The 19,611-nt window shown below is 38.7% G+C and overlaps 1 protein-coding gene across 1 annotated transcript in view; it reads right to left on the bottom strand.

Moving 5' to 3' along the window:
- The window catches only part of HSD17B4 (hydroxysteroid 17-beta dehydrogenase 4), a 68,243-nt gene that overhangs the window by 17,157 nt on the left and 31,475 nt on the right, over nucleotides 1-19,611 (bottom strand). The window contains exons 12-18 of the mRNA XM_083354055.1: nucleotides 18,641-18,747; nucleotides 15,709-15,945; nucleotides 14,920-14,971; nucleotides 14,143-14,214; nucleotides 12,190-12,293; nucleotides 11,573-11,638; nucleotides 904-973 (exon numbers count right to left, since the gene is read on the bottom strand). Of these exons, the coding sequence (XP_083210181.1) occupies nucleotides 904-973; nucleotides 11,573-11,638; nucleotides 12,190-12,293; nucleotides 14,143-14,214; nucleotides 14,920-14,971; nucleotides 15,709-15,945; nucleotides 18,641-18,747 (708 nt within the window). The remainder of the gene's footprint in view (nucleotides 1-903; nucleotides 974-11,572; nucleotides 11,639-12,189; nucleotides 12,294-14,142; nucleotides 14,215-14,919; nucleotides 14,972-15,708; nucleotides 15,946-18,640; nucleotides 18,748-19,611) is intronic.

Here is a 19,611-nt window from a genome sequence, read left to right on the forward strand (position 1 = left end):
GACACTAAGTTGATGTTGAATTTAATTACGGCAGCAAGACTCTTAATAGGTCAGTATTGGAAGAAGGAGGAACTGCCGACTATAGAAGAATGGACTTTAAAGGTTTCTGACCTGGCAGAGATGGCAAAGATTTCGGCTTATTTGAAAGATCACTCGCAAGAACGTTATATTATGGAATGGAGAAAATGGATTGAGTATATCCAGAACAAATATAGGACTAAAAAGTTTCATGTAGCATTTGAATAAGTCTTCCTCTTCTTTTTCTTTTTTTCCTTTTTTTTCTATATATATTTAATATTAATAGTGTTTGTATTATCCTATATGAGCCAGAGAGTGATAGATTTTAGAGTTTATGGTTGTTAGCATATGGATGTTTATGATTGTTTTTTTTTGTTTTTATACCTTGTACTTAGCTCTGGGAAGTCGGGGCGGGGGGGAGGGGGAGAGGGGTAGGGAGGGAGGGAGAGGGGAGGGGGAGGGGGGACTGTTAAAGATAAAATGTATGTTAAAACTTTTCAATAAAAAAAAAATACTCATTTCTCCCACGCTTCAATGTTTCATTGTTTTAATCACTTCAAGTTAATTTTAGATAAATTTAGTTTTCTCAAAGTGCTCAATATTTCTTTCGATGACCAACTCTAATCTTGAAGAATAATAAAATACATATTTTTTCAAACGGTTGTTATTGTTATACATTTGAAACACACTTTCACCTAAAAACATCACCGTATTTTACATAAGGGAAAAACAAAAGCAACTTACAGTAATTTTATTCCAGGGAAAGAACACTGTTTGCTACAATTCAAACATCCTCAAACTTAATTATACATATTTTTTAAAAAGGACATTTTTTTTTAAAAAAGCAATAGTCATTCATTTCATGGAAAAGCTACTCAAACTCACCTCCAAGGGTTGCAAATCCAGGGTCAATGTGCAAAGGATTCCAATCACCACTAAGCCGATACAAGGCAGCCTACAGAAGAAAAATCATTTGAAAAACATGATCAACAAATAAATCAAACTTTACATTTTTTTCTTGTGACTAAGAGCAGAATTTACTCCAAAATACATTCATTGCAGTTTACAGTTTACTGAGAGGGAAATAAAGTAACATCATAAAACAAACAAAAAAACACACAACAAATTTCAAGATACAGAATCTAAGCAGGACACCACCGATGCTGTAATGTAACCAAACAGGCTCAATTCAGCTGCATTTCCTGGCACATCAGTCAAGCAAGGATGAACACAGAATGGAAAGTCGTCTGTGTTTTCATCCTCCAGAACAGATTGATACATTGTGTGGAGTGTACATCTGCCTGATTCGGCCAAATGGGCTGAGATAGTACATAGAATGAGAGATGGAGAAGGTTTCTATAGAACCTTGTTTTTGAATCAACTACCTAACCACTACAATTTGTAAACAAACAAACAAACTGAAGCATGTCATTTGAGCGACCAACGACAGGATCAAAATCTGAAAGGAAGTTAATTCCAGTTCTGTTTCAATACTACTACTGCTATCAATACGCAATAAAATGCTGCTGGAATGTTTTTATTTACCATTTCAGCTAAGCTAACTATGCCATTTTGCAGGACAGTCTCTTCCAAATTCTCTATTTGACTTTTTTTTTCTTCCTCTCTAGGTGATAGTGCCTATCTGACCTGAACTGGGTTCAGGGAAAAAAGAAAAGCAGGCAAGAAGGGTAGAACCAGTTAATACTTAAGATGATCCTCCCTCAAATCCTAGGGTTTTAGGCTGGAGAGACAAGTTCCAAATCTTGGAGGAAGACAGCATCAAGCCCATTCTGCATTATTGCCGGGAAACCACATAAACATCATGAGATAATATAGGTTCTCCTGCTTAAGTGGGGGGCTGGACTAGAAGACCTCCAAGGTCCCTTCCAGCTCTATTCTATTCTAAGATTGCTAAACTTTGTTTGAAAGAACCTTTACTTTTGTTTTCATAATAATCAGGTGCCATCTCCTGTCCAAGGAGAATGATTAGAATTTAGAGTTGAGGAAGAAACCAAATATTATTTGGAGTATTACAAACCTTAAGATTTCCTAAGCCTTCAGATATCTCTGTATTGTGTGCAATTCAATTTTCTTTTTGCTATAGGAGCTGGCACCTGAGAGTTTGCTATTGTACACAAAAATACGTATTTGTGTGTCTATGTGTGTGTGTTATTTATGTGGATGGAGGCATAGATATATAGTTGTACAAAATCTATATTTAAAAAAGACACTTCAAAATCAAGGGGGATGCTCTAAACATAACCAACAGCAACATTTTGGATTCTTTTTCTTCCACGGAAACCTTTAGCATTCATGCCAGTCTTTATTTCTTTTCCATTCTCAGACTGACCCTCTGGGCAGACAATATTCTTTAGGCACATATTAATATTCTTTTTCCATAAGCTATATGTGCAACTGAACAAACCTTAAATATATGCATCATGTTTCTTCCTGATAGTCCAAATATTTATACCTTTTCAGCTTAAGAATTGCTATTAATTTTGGAAAGCTAAGATTCTGGATTTTCCTGTATAAACTGTTGACAAGATGACTGACACATGAAATAACTTAATGGGATCAAATCTGCAATGCTGTTAAGCTGTGACTCCAGAGGAATCACTTAGGTTCTTACATGGGATCCTCCACTATTCATTAAAAAAAAATCCATATTACAGTACTGTTAGGTCATCTGTGTCAGGACATATACAGTATTTACTAAGCAAAGAAGAATTAATTGTAAGTACAGTGACATAGTAACCTGGTCCAAAGAGATATATATTTGGTCTATGTCTTTGGTCTACAAACTACATTACAATTCAATGGAGAAAAATGGCAGTCCACCATATCTGGAGGTTGATGAATTAATTTAATTTAATTTAATAACATTTATATACCGCCCTTCTCCCTGAGGACTCAGGGCGGTTCACAGGGCAGAATAAAACAGCAAATACAAACATTAAAAAGAGATTAAACAATGCCCTAGTTAAAAACAATAAAATACAATTCTAAAAACCCCAAAATAAATTTAAAAACCCAAAGATAAAACAACCCCACCAATCCCCATCAGGCTAGGCCAGCTTGTACAAACAAAAATGTCTTGAGATCGCGACGAAAGGAGCGAAGATCGGACGCCATCCGGAGCTCTACCGGTAGCTGATTCCACAGCTCCGGAGCGCCCACAGAGAAGGATCTCCCCCTGGGGGCCACCAATCGACATTCTCTGATCGGTGGCACCCTGAGGAGGCCCTCTCTGTGGGAACGCACAGGGCGCAGGGAGCTTGATGCCGGCAGCAGATGTTCCCTGAGGTACTCCGGCCCCATGCCATGGAGGGCTTTAAACACCGTTACCAGTACCTTGAATCTCACCCGGAAGACAACTGGCAACCAATGCAGCTCACGGAGCAGAGGTGTAACGTGGGAGTATCGGGAGACTCCCAACACCACTCTCGCGGCTGCATTCTGTACCAGTTGGAGCTTCCGGGTGGTCCTCAAGGGCAGCCCCATGTAAAGAGCGTTGCAGTAGTCCAGACGAGAGGACACGAGCGCATGAGTGACCGTGCACAAATCATCCCGGCTAAGATAGGGCCGCAACTGGCGCACCAGGCGAACCTGGGCGAAGGTCCCCCTAGTCACAGCTCCTATATGGTCTTCCAAGGTGAGCCGTGAATCTAGGAGGACTCCCAAGTTGCGAGCCCTATCTACGGGGGGTAATAGTTCACCCCCCATCGCCAGAGGTGGAATGTCCGAATAAACCCGGGATGAAGGTATGCAAAGCCACTCAGTCTTGTCGGGGTTGAGTTGAAGTCTGTTCCTCCCCATCCAGACCCGAACCGCCTCCAGGCAACGGGACATCACGTTGAGGGCATCACTGGGGTGGTTTGGGGTCGAAAAGAAAAGTTGGGTATCATCAGCGTACTGATGATACCCAACTCCAAAGCCACGAATGATCTCACCCAGCGGCTTCATATAGATGTTGAACAGGAGAGGCGAGAGGACCGACCCCTGAGGAACTCCACAAATGAGAGACCTCGCGGTCGACCTCTGCCCCCCTGCCAACACCGACTGCGAACGTCCCAAGAGATAGGAGGAGAACCACTGTAAAACTGTGCCTCCCACTCCCAGTCCCCTGAGACGCCGCAGCAAGATACCATGGTCGATGGTATCGAAAGCCGCCGAGAGATCTAATAGGACTAGAACAGAGGAATGCCCCCTGTCCCGAGCCCTCCAGAGATCATTCACCAGCGCGACCAATGCCGTCTCCGTGCTGTGCCCGGGCCTGAAACCCGATTGGTACGGGCCTAGATAATCCGCTTCATCCAGGACCAGAGGGAGCTGATGCGCCACCACACTCTCAACAACCTTCGCAAGAAAGCGAAGGTTGGAGACAGGACGAAAGTTGTTCAATACAGCTGGGTCCAGGGCAGGCTTCTTGAGGAGAGGCCTCACCACCGCCTCCTTCAAGACGGCGGGGAAGATACCCTCACTCAAAGAAGCCGATATAACTGCCTGGAACCAGCTGCGTGTCCTCTCCCGGGCTGCATAGACCAGCCAGGAAGGGCACGGGTCCAATAAACATGTGGTGGTGCTCAGCCTCCCCATGATCCTGTCCACTTCCTCCGGAGTCACAGAATCAAACTCCTCCCAGATGATATCGACAAGACCACCCGTGTCCTGATCGTCAGACTCTGCCCAGTCAGAGTCCAGACCGGTCCGAATCCGAGCGATTTTGTCCGACAGATGTTGGTTAAACTCCTCGGCACGACCCTGCAAGGGATCCTCCCTCACCTCCTGATTTAGGAGGGAGCGAGTCACCCTAAACAGGGCGGCCGGGCGATTATCTGCGGACGCAATAAGGGTGGCGAAGTGGTTAGACCTCGCCTCCCTTATTGCAGCGAGATAAGTCCTAATGTAGGGTCTTAGTCGCAATCGGTCGGATTGCTGATGTACAGCTGGAGTGAACCTGCTCATCTGTTACTTTGTTATATAACTGAGACATTTAGGACTGATGGGGAGCAGGCAGCAACCAGATCTTTCTTAAGGTAGAACTGAAGTATATTGGAAAGCAAAACTGTTCCAGAAGCATACAACTTTTTATAAACTGCTATGTACAACTTGGCTTCGTTTATTTATAGCCTACCTTTATTATTTTTGTAAATAACTCAACGTATCTAATACTCCTCCCTTCTCATATTTTCCCCACTAAAAGAACCCTGTCAAAAGTCACCCAGCAGGCTTTCATGCCTAAGGTAGGACTAGAAACCACAATCTCCTGGTATCTAGCTTGGTGCCTTAACCACTACACCAAACTGGCCCTGGAATTTGCTGCTTCTGAGTTAATGTTCATGCTTCCAAAAATCACTTTGCCAACAATGCTGTATGGGGAATCTATTCTGTCTTAATTAAAAGTAATTTAAGAGCACAGATAAAATTGGCAAAAGAGAACTGAAAAACAAATGAAATAACCCTAGCAACCTCTACATGCCTGCAACAATGATATTTCCTTTCATTTTCAATATCATGTAAAAAAATCTGGACAAAAATCAAATCATTAGGAGTAATAGACTGAAGTCAGTTGTGATATGGGTGGATTGTTCTCCAATTAATAACAGAAACTGTCAAATTTTATTTCCTAACAATTTAGAAGTTCTGCCAGATCAAAAGTGGAAAGACAATATCCAGCCTGTCTGTACCCATTTTTCAGTACTGCCAGCTGTCAACAATAAAGGTTACAGGCAAAACTAACATAAATTGAAGCCAACAATACAATCATGCATTATTTTATGAATGAGAGAAAATGAATCAGCCTCTCTCTCTCTCTCTCTCTAAGTAAAAAGTGTTTTAATCAAATATATTTTCAGACCTAGAATAAAGCAAACAATTATAGTGGCATAGTATAGATAAGTAATTAATAAAGCTAAATTGAAAATATGTAGATCCACAACTGAATTTCTTATTTCTTATACATTTTGATAAAGAGCAGTTCTGCCCCTATCTGGTTGAGGATCACAGTTCTCAAAAGAAACAGTGAACATTTTTTCTTGCAGTTTTTTATAAAAACACTGAAAATCCCTCTCTTTCCTTAATTACAAAATATAACACAATATAGCATTGCAAGTGTACACATGGCATTTTATAGAGCTCTTCATAATAATAACTGAAAGAAGCTATGTAAACGGGAGTATCACATGCATATTTTTCTTCTGTTTATCCATTCTTGTGTGAACATCTGCACAGAACTAGGTTCTGTTTAACTTCTTGCTATCAATTTAAAACATACTTATGGAAGGCTATATAAGTGAAAACTTTCTACTACATTCATAAAATAATATAAATTTCTTGAAAATATGGAAACTTAACAAATATTTAAAGTTTAAATTAAAGCTCTTGAAAGCAAATATGTTATACAAGAGAATGTACATACGGAGAGAAAAACTATCAGTAGCTTCACACGCACACATAAAGGGGAATGTTTGCTCTGAAAATTGATATAGCAAGGAATGCTATAAAGATAAATTTAGTTGTCAGATATTAAACATTTGTGTAAGGGAAAAAAGCAACAGCCTGACAAATCCCTTAAGCTACAGTTTTATCTTCTATCATCTAGAAATAAACACACTGGCCAAAGGACGCTTAAAAAAAATACCTAAGCTAGAATTAGGTCTGCCCTCTGCAAGATTAATCCCTTACAAGATTATTTTCTATAATAACAAACAGCAGCACTGTGAATTAAGGCCAGCCCTGTTGTTTAACTCCATAACCCTATCAAAGAGCAGCTGAAATAGCAAGGGAAGAAAAACAGAAATAAAAGAACACTAAAGGATCCAAGGATATGTAATTTGTGGAGCAAAAAATCAATCTATGGCAGAAACAATACACATACATTTTCGCCATGTCACGCTACCAAATTAAAAGCAAATATTACAAGGACCCACAGATTTCACTTTCTCTCATAGAACAATGAATCCTTGAAGTTCATCAAGACCTTGAGATATGGAAGGATAGGAGGAAAAGAATTAAACTAAAGATGAGCTAATGAAACCGGATGTTAAATGCACATATATCCACGCTCTGAGAGTGCTTTTGTTTTCCTGAATCACAGAGGCTATTACATGTATACTTTTAAAAAATTTAACATGCACGTATTTCTGTTTATAAATTTCTACTACGACAAGTTTCACTTAAGATATATAGTCCTGGGATGTAGGTGCTTCCACTGAGTTGGCAAAAGATCCGTTTGGTCTGTTAAGTCATTTGAAATCTTCCTTCCTTTTATGTAACTAGGCTGCTGTCTGGATTCCTGGCTTTGCTGTTTATTGCTATGCTATTGCTGCTTATTTATGCTTACTATAAGAGTTGAAAACAAAGAGATCACTGAAGCTTCTGAAAGCTTCCCCCAGTCTTTAGTACTATACTTTATGTGGTGTTTCAATATCCAGCACAATTCAATGCAACTACAATAACAGAAGTAATAACAGAAGCCAAACGGACCCCCAGACTAGAAACAGTATGAATTGTAGAGGTCACCAATAAATCCTAAAGGTAGGAACATTTAACTGTTTGAAGAATGGTACCTACTAGTGAAATCTCCTACACAGTCCACCAGTACCTCATGCTTCTTCTATAAGCATGGGTTCAGTGGTAGTGCAAAGGTGTTCATGTGTTCCCCAAACAGAGAAATTCTCTGCATGTACCTCGTGTCTCAGTAAAGGTCCCTTTCACATTGACTCAAAGATGTAGTTCTGTATGTCCATCCCCTTCAAAGTAGAGGTGCAGCTATTGATAGATTATTTCAATCTCTTTCATAATCTTTTCCATTATGAATCATTTAAAAACTATGGCAATGCTGGATTTGAACTGCCCTATTGTAGAGAGTAAAGAAGATGACATTGAAGGAGACATGGGGAAACCATTCCCCAGAGCATGAGAAGAAAAATGTAGATTGAACCTGTGATATGTAGAAAGTGTGGACAAACGTCTTGTTTGTATCTTTAAGTAAAAAATGAACCCAGACAACACATTGTTTACTAAGCACTAATGATTTGTAAAAAAAAATCAATAAAATATGATAAAAAAGAAAAAGTGTCCACAAACTTCTCAGTCACTTTCCTAATTTACATTTTATAAAAAAGGGAGGAGGAGGAAGTGCAATCAGACTTACAAGATTGTGTTACTATAGCCAGTCTAAATAAAAATAGTTTTTAACTTTTGTGTGAAGTTTATTTCTTGGTTTTCTGCCTTGTAGCACAGACATCTATCACTGGATATTTGGACCATCTTGATGGGGGACATACCCCACCTTTAGTTGTGGGGGGGAGTTGAATTGCCTTTAGGATTGTTGCAAAATTTGAGGAATCTTCTTAGATTTATAGTTCTTTCTCAAAGAGGGGTGAGTGGGGGCAGCTGTCTGAAACCAATTTGGGAGATAGTGTTTGTTTTCTCTGGACATTCTTTTTATACTGTGTGGAATAGTTTTATTTAAATGTTATACTGCCCAGAGTCATAATGAAGTCAAACAGTTTATACATTTAATACATAAACTTCTAACAAAGACTTTAAAAAAACTTTTCTTACATAGCAGTAGGACAAAAGATGGAAGTTACACAATACACTTAAGGGCAAAACTGTTGAAAATTCAGTATTTCATGGAATCTTGGACATGCTTCATGGCAAAGTACTGTGTGCTTTCTTCTACTAGGACTGAAGATGTTACCTAGTTGGGTAATGAAACATCTGTAGGAAAACAACCAAATTCAGAAAATACCAGGGACCCCACAGCTCAATTTTGAGCTACATATATTCTCTTCTAGTGGTTTATAGTACATATTGAGAAAACACTGTAATCTTAATAAAAAATGCCTTTTTAGGTACTAGCCTCAATCACCTGTAGGGAGATTGTGTATATTCCAATATATTTGTGAACTATAGTAGCTGAAGTATAAATACTTCTTAAAACATGAATAGAGGAGAACATTTTATCAACACTTATTAGGTCAATTTACAATATTTGCACAATAAGTGGTGAAGGAATCAAACAGAAAGGAATTCAAAGACAACATATGAAAACTACCACAGACACACAAAAATCAAGACAATGAGAATATATCATTATTATATCCAGCATTAATACTGTATGTATTCTTTATACAGAGGAAAAGAATGGAATTAAAAGTCCATTAGGTTAACTTTGAAAAAATACAAAATATTACATGCATTACCAATGACACAACTGTTGTCCCAAATGGCTGCTTGTTGTCATTGCCATTATTTGCCACCATTTATTTTCTCCTTACTGACTCCCAGTGATAGGAGTTTCTGAAAACTGATTTCTTATTAGCCCTTTTCCAAAAGCCATCACAGACAGATCAAGAGATGGCTCCCAATAGGGAAATAAATCCCCTGATAAAATATTTCTCCTTTCATTGATTTAAAACCTCATTCTGATAATTGGCAGTACAGAGAAGATCCTTTTAAACTCTGTAGTCAGAGCATCCCCCTGCGGGGGCGAAATGGATATTTTCATCTGTCCACAAATTGTTAACAATTAAATGCTTTTAGATTTAGTTCTATCTTCTGTCAACACTTTGGCTTGATGCAAAGATTAAACAGAAGAAAACACACTTGAAAGAAGCGCACCATTACAAAGAAATAACGGGAAGGATAGAAAAAAAAGCACCATTTGCTTTTCATGGCTGAAAAAAAAGTCTTTTAAAATTTATGTTGAAACTTTTAGAACACATTACTTAATTCAGCCAGAATCCAAGCCAATTACCTGATATTACAGATCACTGTATATTCTAATGACAACCTATTAATGTTTTTCTCCCTCCTCCCTCCTGCCACTCCTCCTTCACTGTTTTAAGGCAGTGAACTTGCCTTAAATATCATGGACTGCTAGAGAAGATGGGAGACTTTGTAGAAATAATTGCTCTCTTGTATGGCAGAAGTTATAAAACAATCGCTTCTGGATACCCTCAGGTCATTAAATTCTTTCCTTCATTGGCCCCCTCACAGTCAAGGAAATGAGCCTAGTGTTTATTTATTTATTTATTAATTTTATTTGTATACCACCCTTCTCCCGAAGGACTCAGGGCGGTGAACAGGGCAATACATATTAAAAAACAAGATACAAAAATTAAAAACAATTAAACAAAATGCCCATGAATAAGTTAGAACACATTAAAAAATAGGTTAAAACAGATTAATAAAACCCAACCCCATCCCATCAGGCCAGGCCAGCTTGTTCGAAAAGTAGGTTGCACTTCTGGTCCTATTCTCCTTGGTCAGTCTTGATTTGCAGGCCAAAAACCTGACTTTACAGACTAGGGCAAGGGTCAGCAACCTCAAACAGTGAAAGAGCCACTCGGAACTGGTTCCCTCACAAAAGGAAAAACTGGGAGCCGCAAAAAATATGTGCGCATGCATGTACATGCGCACATGCACAGAACAGGGTTTGACTGAAGAGTGGAGCCAAGGCGAGATATGCACCTACCCTGCATATTTGAATTCATTGGTTGAACTTTTTTAGTCCCACTTTTTTTTTTTGGGACTGCACATGGCAGAGGACCAGGAGCCGCAGGAGACGGCTGAAAGAGCTGCATGCGGCTCCGGAGCTGCGGGTTGCAGACCTGTGGACTAGGGGCAAAGTCAGTGAATCTGTGCAAAAGCAGATGGAAAGGGAAGAATATTCGCTATATGCTTCAAAGGCTGAGAGAGAGATAAGGAAAAGGACCTCAGGCTTCTGATGTGATAGCAACCTCTGCTCCCTCCATCACTTCTGTCTTTATGCTTTCCAATGCCAGTCATGACAGATGATGGGGATTTTCAGTATGGAGTGAATGCAAGAAAGGTTTTGACAATGATTTAAACATCTGCTTAAGAACATTTCCTTCTTCCTTTGATTCCTTCTGCCTCTCTGCATATGACTGAGGCAAAGAGAGAAAGACTAATTCCTGCCCATAATTATTCAGCCACATATTAGAAAAGTGCACTGTGAATGGTTAAAGCTTCTGCTATTTAGTTCAACGCCATGTATAAGAACTGGTGCAAATGAAAACCTAGATTTTCCTCATTCAGAGTTGTTGAAGTGAGCTGGTATCTTCCCTCACTCCTGGGGAAGCCGAGGTTCAAATTTATTCTCATTCGTAGAAGATCACTGAGTGATGTTGGGCCCAGCCTACCCCAGAGGATTATTTCTGAGGAATTTACTGAACAAGTGAGATTGTTAGATCTGTATCCCACATTGACCTCCTAGGAAAAGGAGGGAAACAGGTTTTTTTAGATGTGATTATGTGAATATATTTATTTAAAGGACAAAGTTCTATTAATGGATGCTTAAAACATGTTTAAAATAGGAAGCATGCTGGTGTTTGCCGTAGAATACAAGACCTAAGTTAGGTCTTGGATTCAAGCAGTTAAACTCTGTACTGCAAAATTTTAAAAATCGTTGAGTCCTCTAATTTTAGTAGTAACTTAGTATTTATAAAAAAATGTGAACTGAGACTCCTCACATAAAATTGTACAGATGAAACATTTCACTAAGAAGCAAAGTATTTACCTGATCTGCTGTAGTGGCATCAGTGACTACAACATCTGGGGGCCTCTTGGGGGCCTCCTCTGTCACCTAAAGGAGAGGAATGAATAAATGAACACAGAAACAAGCGTTCTTTTTCTTTATGAAATGCCAGATATTTAATAGTTTTAAACAAATTGGTGAACTCTAAAACTTAACTAGAGTGGACAGTTTCTCATGTAGAGACCTTGTACTGAAAATTTGGCAGAGGTAATTAATGAGAACATGGATTGCAGGGGGCAATCGATTGGTACACTGCAAAGTTTTAAGTTGATATAATAATACATCAAAGTAATATTAGGCCAAAAATCAGCACCCTGACCATCCTCCCTAAATAGCAAATGTTGCCAGGGAGCATATTATCTTTACCTCACTTTTACTTACAGTGCCCTACCATCAGCCGTACTTAGCACAACCAATGCAATAGATACATTCTGAGAGGCGATGGTAGGGAGCATAGTATGAGCTGGAAGGAACTTAGTGGGGGGGGGGAATCAACTTTAAAGTGAGTGAACTGAATACAGGGAGTAATTACTTTTATGACTGTTAAGTAATTGGCAGTACATTTGAAATTCAGTAGCCTAACACAAAATTAATATTACCTTGGCTTTCTCAGATGATCGCTTTCCCCCAAATCCTCCAGCTCCAACAGCAAAGACAGAGAACTGATTATAGCACAAAAGATCCTTTCCATGGTATGTGTGTACTAGATAGGAATAGAAAGTCAAAAATGGTGCCTTTTTAATTTTAAACATACCATGGTTTGGTTTGGTTTTTTTTAAATGAATAGAGTGGCTTGGGTGTAATACACTTTTCAAAGATAGAAACCTACAATCACTGGGAGAGTATTAACTTTGCTGATGGTTCAATCTGGAAACTGAAATATTCACATATTTGAGGTTGTATTATTATTACCGGTATTTGAAATTAATATACGGTAAGTATGACACTAAAATGATTGATGATTCTTAGAGATGCTTTTGCCATCCTAGACTATATCACTGGTATATGGAATATATCAACCTGACTACAGCTATGAATGAACTGGGTAATGGTCAGCTAATTATAAAACACTAGAAGGGGAAGACTGGCTCCTGTTTTAGAACACTGGCAGGCATAAGTAATGTGTATATGAAATGCTGGTTCATTATAGTATTGAGTTATATTGTATACATGAGTTCAGGATTTCTTTCTTTGTTGTTATTCAGCGAAGGGAAGAAGAATGGACTAGGGTTATTTTTCTGCCCTCAGAGGGAGATAAGGAGGGCATGACTGTCCAGGCAATGTCCGGTACAAGAACTGGACTAAGGTGAAACAGAGTTATTATATAGGTTTAGTTTCAATTTAATAGGATTTTTAACCAAAATCACTTTGTTTTTCTGATACTGCTAGGATATTACTTATTGACTGCAACAAACTGGAAATGATATATTTAATTTCACCTCATTCAGATTACGTCCTCGTCTTATGACCACAATTGAGCCCAAAATTTCTGTTGCTAAGCAAGATATTTGTTAAGTGAGTTTTGCCTCATTTCACAAGCTTTCTTCCCATGTTTGTTAAGTGAATCACTGCAACTGTTAGACACAATAAGTGAATGTGGGTTCCCCATTGCCTTTGTCTGTCAGAATGTCATAAAAGGTGGTCATGTGACCTCAGGACATTGCAACAATCATAAATATGAGTCAGTTGCCAAGCATCTGAATTTTGATCGTGTGATCATGAGGATGCTGCAATGATCATGTGAAAAACGGTCATAAGTCACTTTTTTTAGTGCCATTTTAATGGTCACTAAATGAACTGTTGTAAGTCAAGAACTACCTGTATTATTCTATTTCTAGCCTTATCTCAAGGTTGGCATGTTCAGTTAAAGCCCTACAGAACGAATACTTTGGAACAGCTGAACATCTTTAGCACATCTAGAGGAATTAAAGTTATGTGAGGGTTTTCTATATGTTGTCATAAGTTTTTAATGCTCTACTCTATCACTTTCCCATCTGAGATCAGGAAACTAGCTACTGGTGACTATAAAACCTTGTCTGATGCCAGCTCTTTATCATTTTTTATTCTGAATGCTTTTATTTTATTTTGGACCAACCTACATGAACTAGGTTGAGACTTTATTTTACCCATTTGTTAAAATTTATGGTTATTGGAAAAACTATTGTAGGAACAGCTGAAAGGAATTGTAAAAGGTATTTTAAAACAGCAGATGACTTTTAAAATATATCTATGAATATGGTTATAAGTGAAAACAAGAAGAATGTCTGGTTGGGGTAAGAGACGCTAGGCTTCAGTATGCCTTCTAAAAAATTGGACTTCAAACACACATATCACTACTTTTTCAGATTAGGCAGCATTGCAAAATTGGAAGAGCCACAATACTACTTTGTGGAAATGGAATGCTATGGGAATGGTTTGGAAAACCCAGGCAAAATTCATTTTATAAAACTTTCTCCTGAGATGGCTTCCAAGTTATCATCAATGACTTTTCAGCACAGTTTCTACTCCAACCCCTCTAGCCATTTATCGATCACAAAATCCAAGAGAATTACCATCTAAGAGTATAAGAGCTCCTGAGCCTTTATCAAGAATGTCAGCAACAGTGGCTTGTGAAGTCAGTTTTCCTAAAATGTAAAAAAAAATTAAATAACAAATAAGCATTCAAACAGAACAGATATTTTTCTGTTTTCTTCACAGACTATCAATGTTTATTATTAATATGGCACAGAACAGGTATTACACAAAATGGTATTATTTGAACCAAGGACATTTGAGGGCAACAACCAAGACCAATCAAGAAGGCAGGTGTAACCATGTGATTGAAGCCCCATTGTGATACTTATATAAAGGAGGCAGGGTTTCAACTAGATAATTGTGGCAATCATTTGAATTGTTTGACCCCCTTGCATGTCCTTGATTTGAATGCAAAAGGAGTATCCTTCTGCACAAAAACACTAATTCATCCTACAAAAAACGTGGTCTTCAGGAGCGTTGGAATTTTCATTTTCATTATTCCTAGGTGGCACAGATTATTTGAACCTTAACCAATTTGGAGTCACTGTTGATGAAGATTATATTAAATACTCTTTGATGCATGATAGTACATAGATTAGAACATCTTCCCTTAAGTGCAGGCAGAAAAGGTATAACTTAGCTATAGCTCTACAGTATTCAGAAGTGGTTCTATTCCAATGGAACTCCTATTCATATAATTTCAAAGAACTTAGAAAAAAACAATAACTCTTCTTGAAAAAAGGAGAGAAATTGTGTGGTACATTTATGGGAATACAATATATTTTCCAATGGAATTAGATACATAAAAGTCTCACCCGATGTAGGAAGCGGTTTGTACAACTCCAAATACTGTTCACCATGTAAAGCCTAAGAAAAAAAGATTTTTCACAGAATATAGAACTATTTCACTGAAATATATACCAAACTTGTTTTCTTAAATACATTACCAGTTTAATTTGGCAAAGTGGGGGGAAAAACAGGACTAAAGTTCACATTGAGGATTTTCCCAATAAAAGGCATTACTTTTTTATCTGGTGAAAAGTAATGAAAGAAATGAGGCATTACTATTTTATGGCCTTGTAAATCTTCAGTGTCTGGAAGTGAATATGCCATTAGATGCAAAATATCCTTATCTCTACTAAGGATCCAATTTAAAAAGTAGCTTTCATTTAATTCACCTTTTTCCTTTCACTAAACTTTCAGTGACTTGGGTATTTCTTTAAAAATCATATTATCAGTATCTTTCCTAGTTTCTTTCTTTCTTTCTTTCTTTCTTCTGAAAGTAGAAATTAAAGTGCAAAATACCTCAAGCTCATTAGTACTTCATCCTGGCTTCAAAGAAGCATTGAAAAAACACCTACATGAAATGTCTAATCAAGCATATCCAATTACTTTGTTATTCCATCGCTACTAAATTGCTGTGATATTGATATTAATCCTACAGAATTGACTAAACCCAACTCCCAAACTTCGTTATCTTGGACACAGGAAAAATGGGAAGCCAAACTATGGATTTGACACTCAGATTCTAACCAAAGATTTTAAAGTTTTATATATTTAAAACTCTTTCCAATTCCTAATAAAACAAATTCAGTTGCTCTTACTCTTGTTACATCAATATTGAGTCCTGGAATACTGTATATGTCATGACCAAGCATGGAAGATTGAGCTGGTATGATTGCGAAAGTAGGAAGGCAGCAAAACTCTTCACTTCCTTCGAACAGGAATTTCAGATGGTCTGGATCCCTGCTAGACACACCCACTCCAAGGGCATACAAGATGGGCTGCAAATGAGTATATTCATATGCATACTCAGGGAGTTTCTGGCCAATGTATTTTGCCTGTGGGTATTAAATACACATGTTACTTGATTTAGATATTCAGCTAATAATATTTACCATTAGTTCAAGCAGCTTAAAGTGATTAATGTTTGTAAATAAATACTTGCCATAAGTGATGATAATTATCTCTAGTTGTATCAAGGTGTATGTATACTTACAGGAAAAAATGTGGTTCACATTTCTTAGACAATGATTTTACATATTTTAATAGCACCTATTTTATTATATAAATGATGACACACTAAGCATTTTATGGAGTAATACCTTTTAACGACTAACATATAGGACAATATTGTTGCTGAACCCCCACTGCCAGTAAATCTAATCATTGTGAGAGTGAGACACTCCTAATGTATGGATGAACTGTAAGGCATGGATGAACTGTAAAAATCTTTTTATAAATTACGACATAATCCTAATAAATCCTATCAAGATTTAAATCATTCTAAGCATAACACATCTTTTTTTTTAATTCTAAGCATTAAAATGTCAGGAAAGCTGAAGGAAAAGGTGATATGGGTTAATTATAACCCCAGAGCAAATGCACCCTTATTTCGATATCTCGATGTAAGGTATCAGTTCAAACTTCTGTTAAAAACCATCTGTAGAATATGGTGTCAGATAAATAACAGAATAACAGAGTTAGAATTACTTTGGGAATCTTCTAGTCCAGGGGTCGGCAACCTGAAAAAGGAAAAGAGCCACTGGGAACCGGTTCCATCACGCATAAAAAAAGTGGGAGCCGCGTGCATCCATGCATGCGCATGCGCAAAAAACCATTTTGCGCATGCGCAAAACGGTTTTTTCTTGCACATGCGTGGACGCGCGCGGTTGCCATTTTTTTTATGTGTGATGGAACCGGTTCCTGGTTGCGCGACGGCCCGTCTGCAAAGCTGCCGCTTTCGGCAGCCTGCAAACGTGCCGCGGCAGCTTTCCCAAAGAGCAGCACACCTCTCCAAAGGTTTGGGGAGGTGCGCGCGCACCTACAGTCATTCGGAGAGGTGTGCACGCACCTCTCAGAATGGGCAGCGGCGCCGCTTGTTGGGAAAGCTGCCGTGGCCCGTCTGCAGAGCTGCTGCTTTCGGCAGCCTGCAAATGTGCTGCGGCAGCTTTCCCAAAGAGCGGCGCCGCTGCCCGCTCGCGCGCACCTCTCCAAAGGTTTGGGGAGGTGCGCACGCACCTCCGCCCATTCGGAGGTGCACGCGCACCTCTCCAAACGGGCGGTGCCACTCTCCATTTGGAGAGGTGCGCGCGCACCACTGCCCGTTCGAAGAGCCGCGGGTTGGCGACCCGTGTTCTAGTCCAACCCGTGCTCAAGCAGGAGATCCTATATCACTCCAGACAAGTGACTGTCTAGTCTCTCCAGTGATGGAGCACGCACAACGTTTGATGGCAAGCTGGTTAATTGTGCTCACTGTTAGGAAATTTCTCCTTAGTTCTAGGCTGCTTCTCTCTTTGATCAGTTTCTATCCATAGTTTCTTATCTTGCCTTCTGGTGCTTTGGAAAATAGACTGACTTCCTCTTCTTTGTGACAGCCCCTCAAATGTTGGAAATAAAGGATAGAGGACCTGAATGTATCCACAGTTTTCTATCTGGCTCACTACTTACGTCACGTTTGGTCCCTGCCTGATTATCTCTAACTGGATCTGGCTTTTCATAAAATCTGGTGTTTTCATCCTCCAGTCTATCTCTCAATTGAGAAATATTTACTAAAATAGGTAGTCTCCAATTAACCATTCTTGTTATAGGAATGATTTTATTAAGCAGAATGATCAAATATTTCCAAAAGTGATCATGATATTTAATTGTGAAAGTCTAGGTGAGGCTTGCAGAAGTGAGGAAAGCAGGGGAAAATCCTGTTGTCAAAATGAAAGGAAGCTAACATGTTGAGATTCATCTATATTTCTACCATGTGTTCTTTAACTTAACTCTTGTATGATTAAACAATAGGTTCCACTTTTCTGTTTGCTAGGTGATCAAACACCATTTTTTTATCATATTCTGCAAAATGAAATATAGTAAGACAGCCTATAAGGTACAAATAATCCTAGGATAATAAATGTCCTCTCAATTCTTTAATTGTTTAAAAGGCACTGCTGCAGATATATTATCTGAAATATAAAGTGGTGGCACAGAGGTTAGAATACAGTACTGCAGACGAATTCTGCTGACTGCCGGTAGTTTGATTCTCACCAGCTCAAGGTTGACTCAGCCTTCCAAGGTCAGTAAAATGAGAACCCAGATTGTTGGGGACAATAGGCTGACTCTGTAAACCGCTTAGAGGGGGCTGTAAAACACTGTGTAGCAGTATATAAGTTTAAGTACTATTGCTATAAAGTCACAATATTAGAATTATGAATTAGAATATTTTATTTTTGGCCAAAACTGTACTTTGTCTTAGTGCTTAGAGAACTTAAATATATTTAACAAAACAATGGTCAGAATTTTCCAGAGCAAAAACAATTCATCTCTCATCAAATCAATGTAATGGTTTTTATAAATGTTATTTAAGGAAGAAAACAGTAAGACTGACAGAAAAATATTTTTGTACCTCTCTTTTTGATCACATTTTAAAACTGAACTTCTAAGACTATGTACTGCATCGCCTGATTCACATCTGTAAGACGTTTCTCGTGGTTTTAGACAAGTGGAATGTCTTCCAAGTACAATTATATACACATGCATTTTACTTACAGAGTTAATGTTTGAAGAGGATGTGGGCGCACTGTGGCTTATAGGATTTGGAGAGACATTCTGGGACTCTGCTTGATTCAGTACATCATTCAGAATAGCAAGTACATCTGGAAATAGAAAAAATAGTACTTTCAAAACTACAAAAAAGAAAATAGCCTTTCCATAGCTGTCTCTGGAGCTGTAACACAAGCAACTCAAAATGTTAACATGACATTTGATTTCACATGCAGTGGGTATCTTTTAACAGCATCAGATACATTTTGTAAATTACAGAAGTGTTACTTGACTGGAATGAATAAGAAACTGTCTATAGTAAGCAGGGATGATTTAGGTCAGTCTGCTATTCCTATACGTTGTGTTATTACAGTACAAATGAATGGCTAATGTTCACATGGGTGCTTTGGAAATTGCATCTGACTGTCTTCACATAAGAGGACCGCTGGAAGCCGATTTCAAAGAATCACACTGAGGCAAAAAATTATTTGAAGAAAAGGACTCTGTTTGTATTCCTAAACATTGTAAAACATATTTTAATACTTTTATACAGGGTTGGCGGGAAGCAAAATCATTTTTTTAAAAATTTATTTATTTATTTATTTATTTGTTTTATATACCGCCCTTCTCCCGGAGGACTCAGGGCGGTGTACAGAGCAATAAAGTAAGAATACAATAAAGCAATAAAGTGAGAAAATTTTAAAACCCAAATCCATCAGGCCAGGCCGGCTTGTTGGAATAGATAAGTTTTTAGATCACGCCGGAAGGAGCGAAGGTCGGGGGCCATCCGGATTTCAGCTGGTAAGCGGTTCCAAAGGATTGGTGCACCCACCGAGAATGCTCTCCCCCTGGGGGTCACCAGCCGACATTCTCTGACCGGTTGCACCCTGAGGAGGCCCTCTCTGTGGGAGCGCACAGGACGGAGGGATGTTGACGCTGGCAGTAGGTGCTCCCGTAGGTAATCCGGACCCACGCCA

This window comes from Vipera ursinii (genome assembly GCF_947247035.1).
Source record: "Vipera ursinii genome assembly, chromosome: 2".
NCBI classification, from domain to species: domain Eukaryota; kingdom Metazoa; phylum Chordata; class Lepidosauria; order Squamata; family Viperidae; genus Vipera; species Vipera ursinii.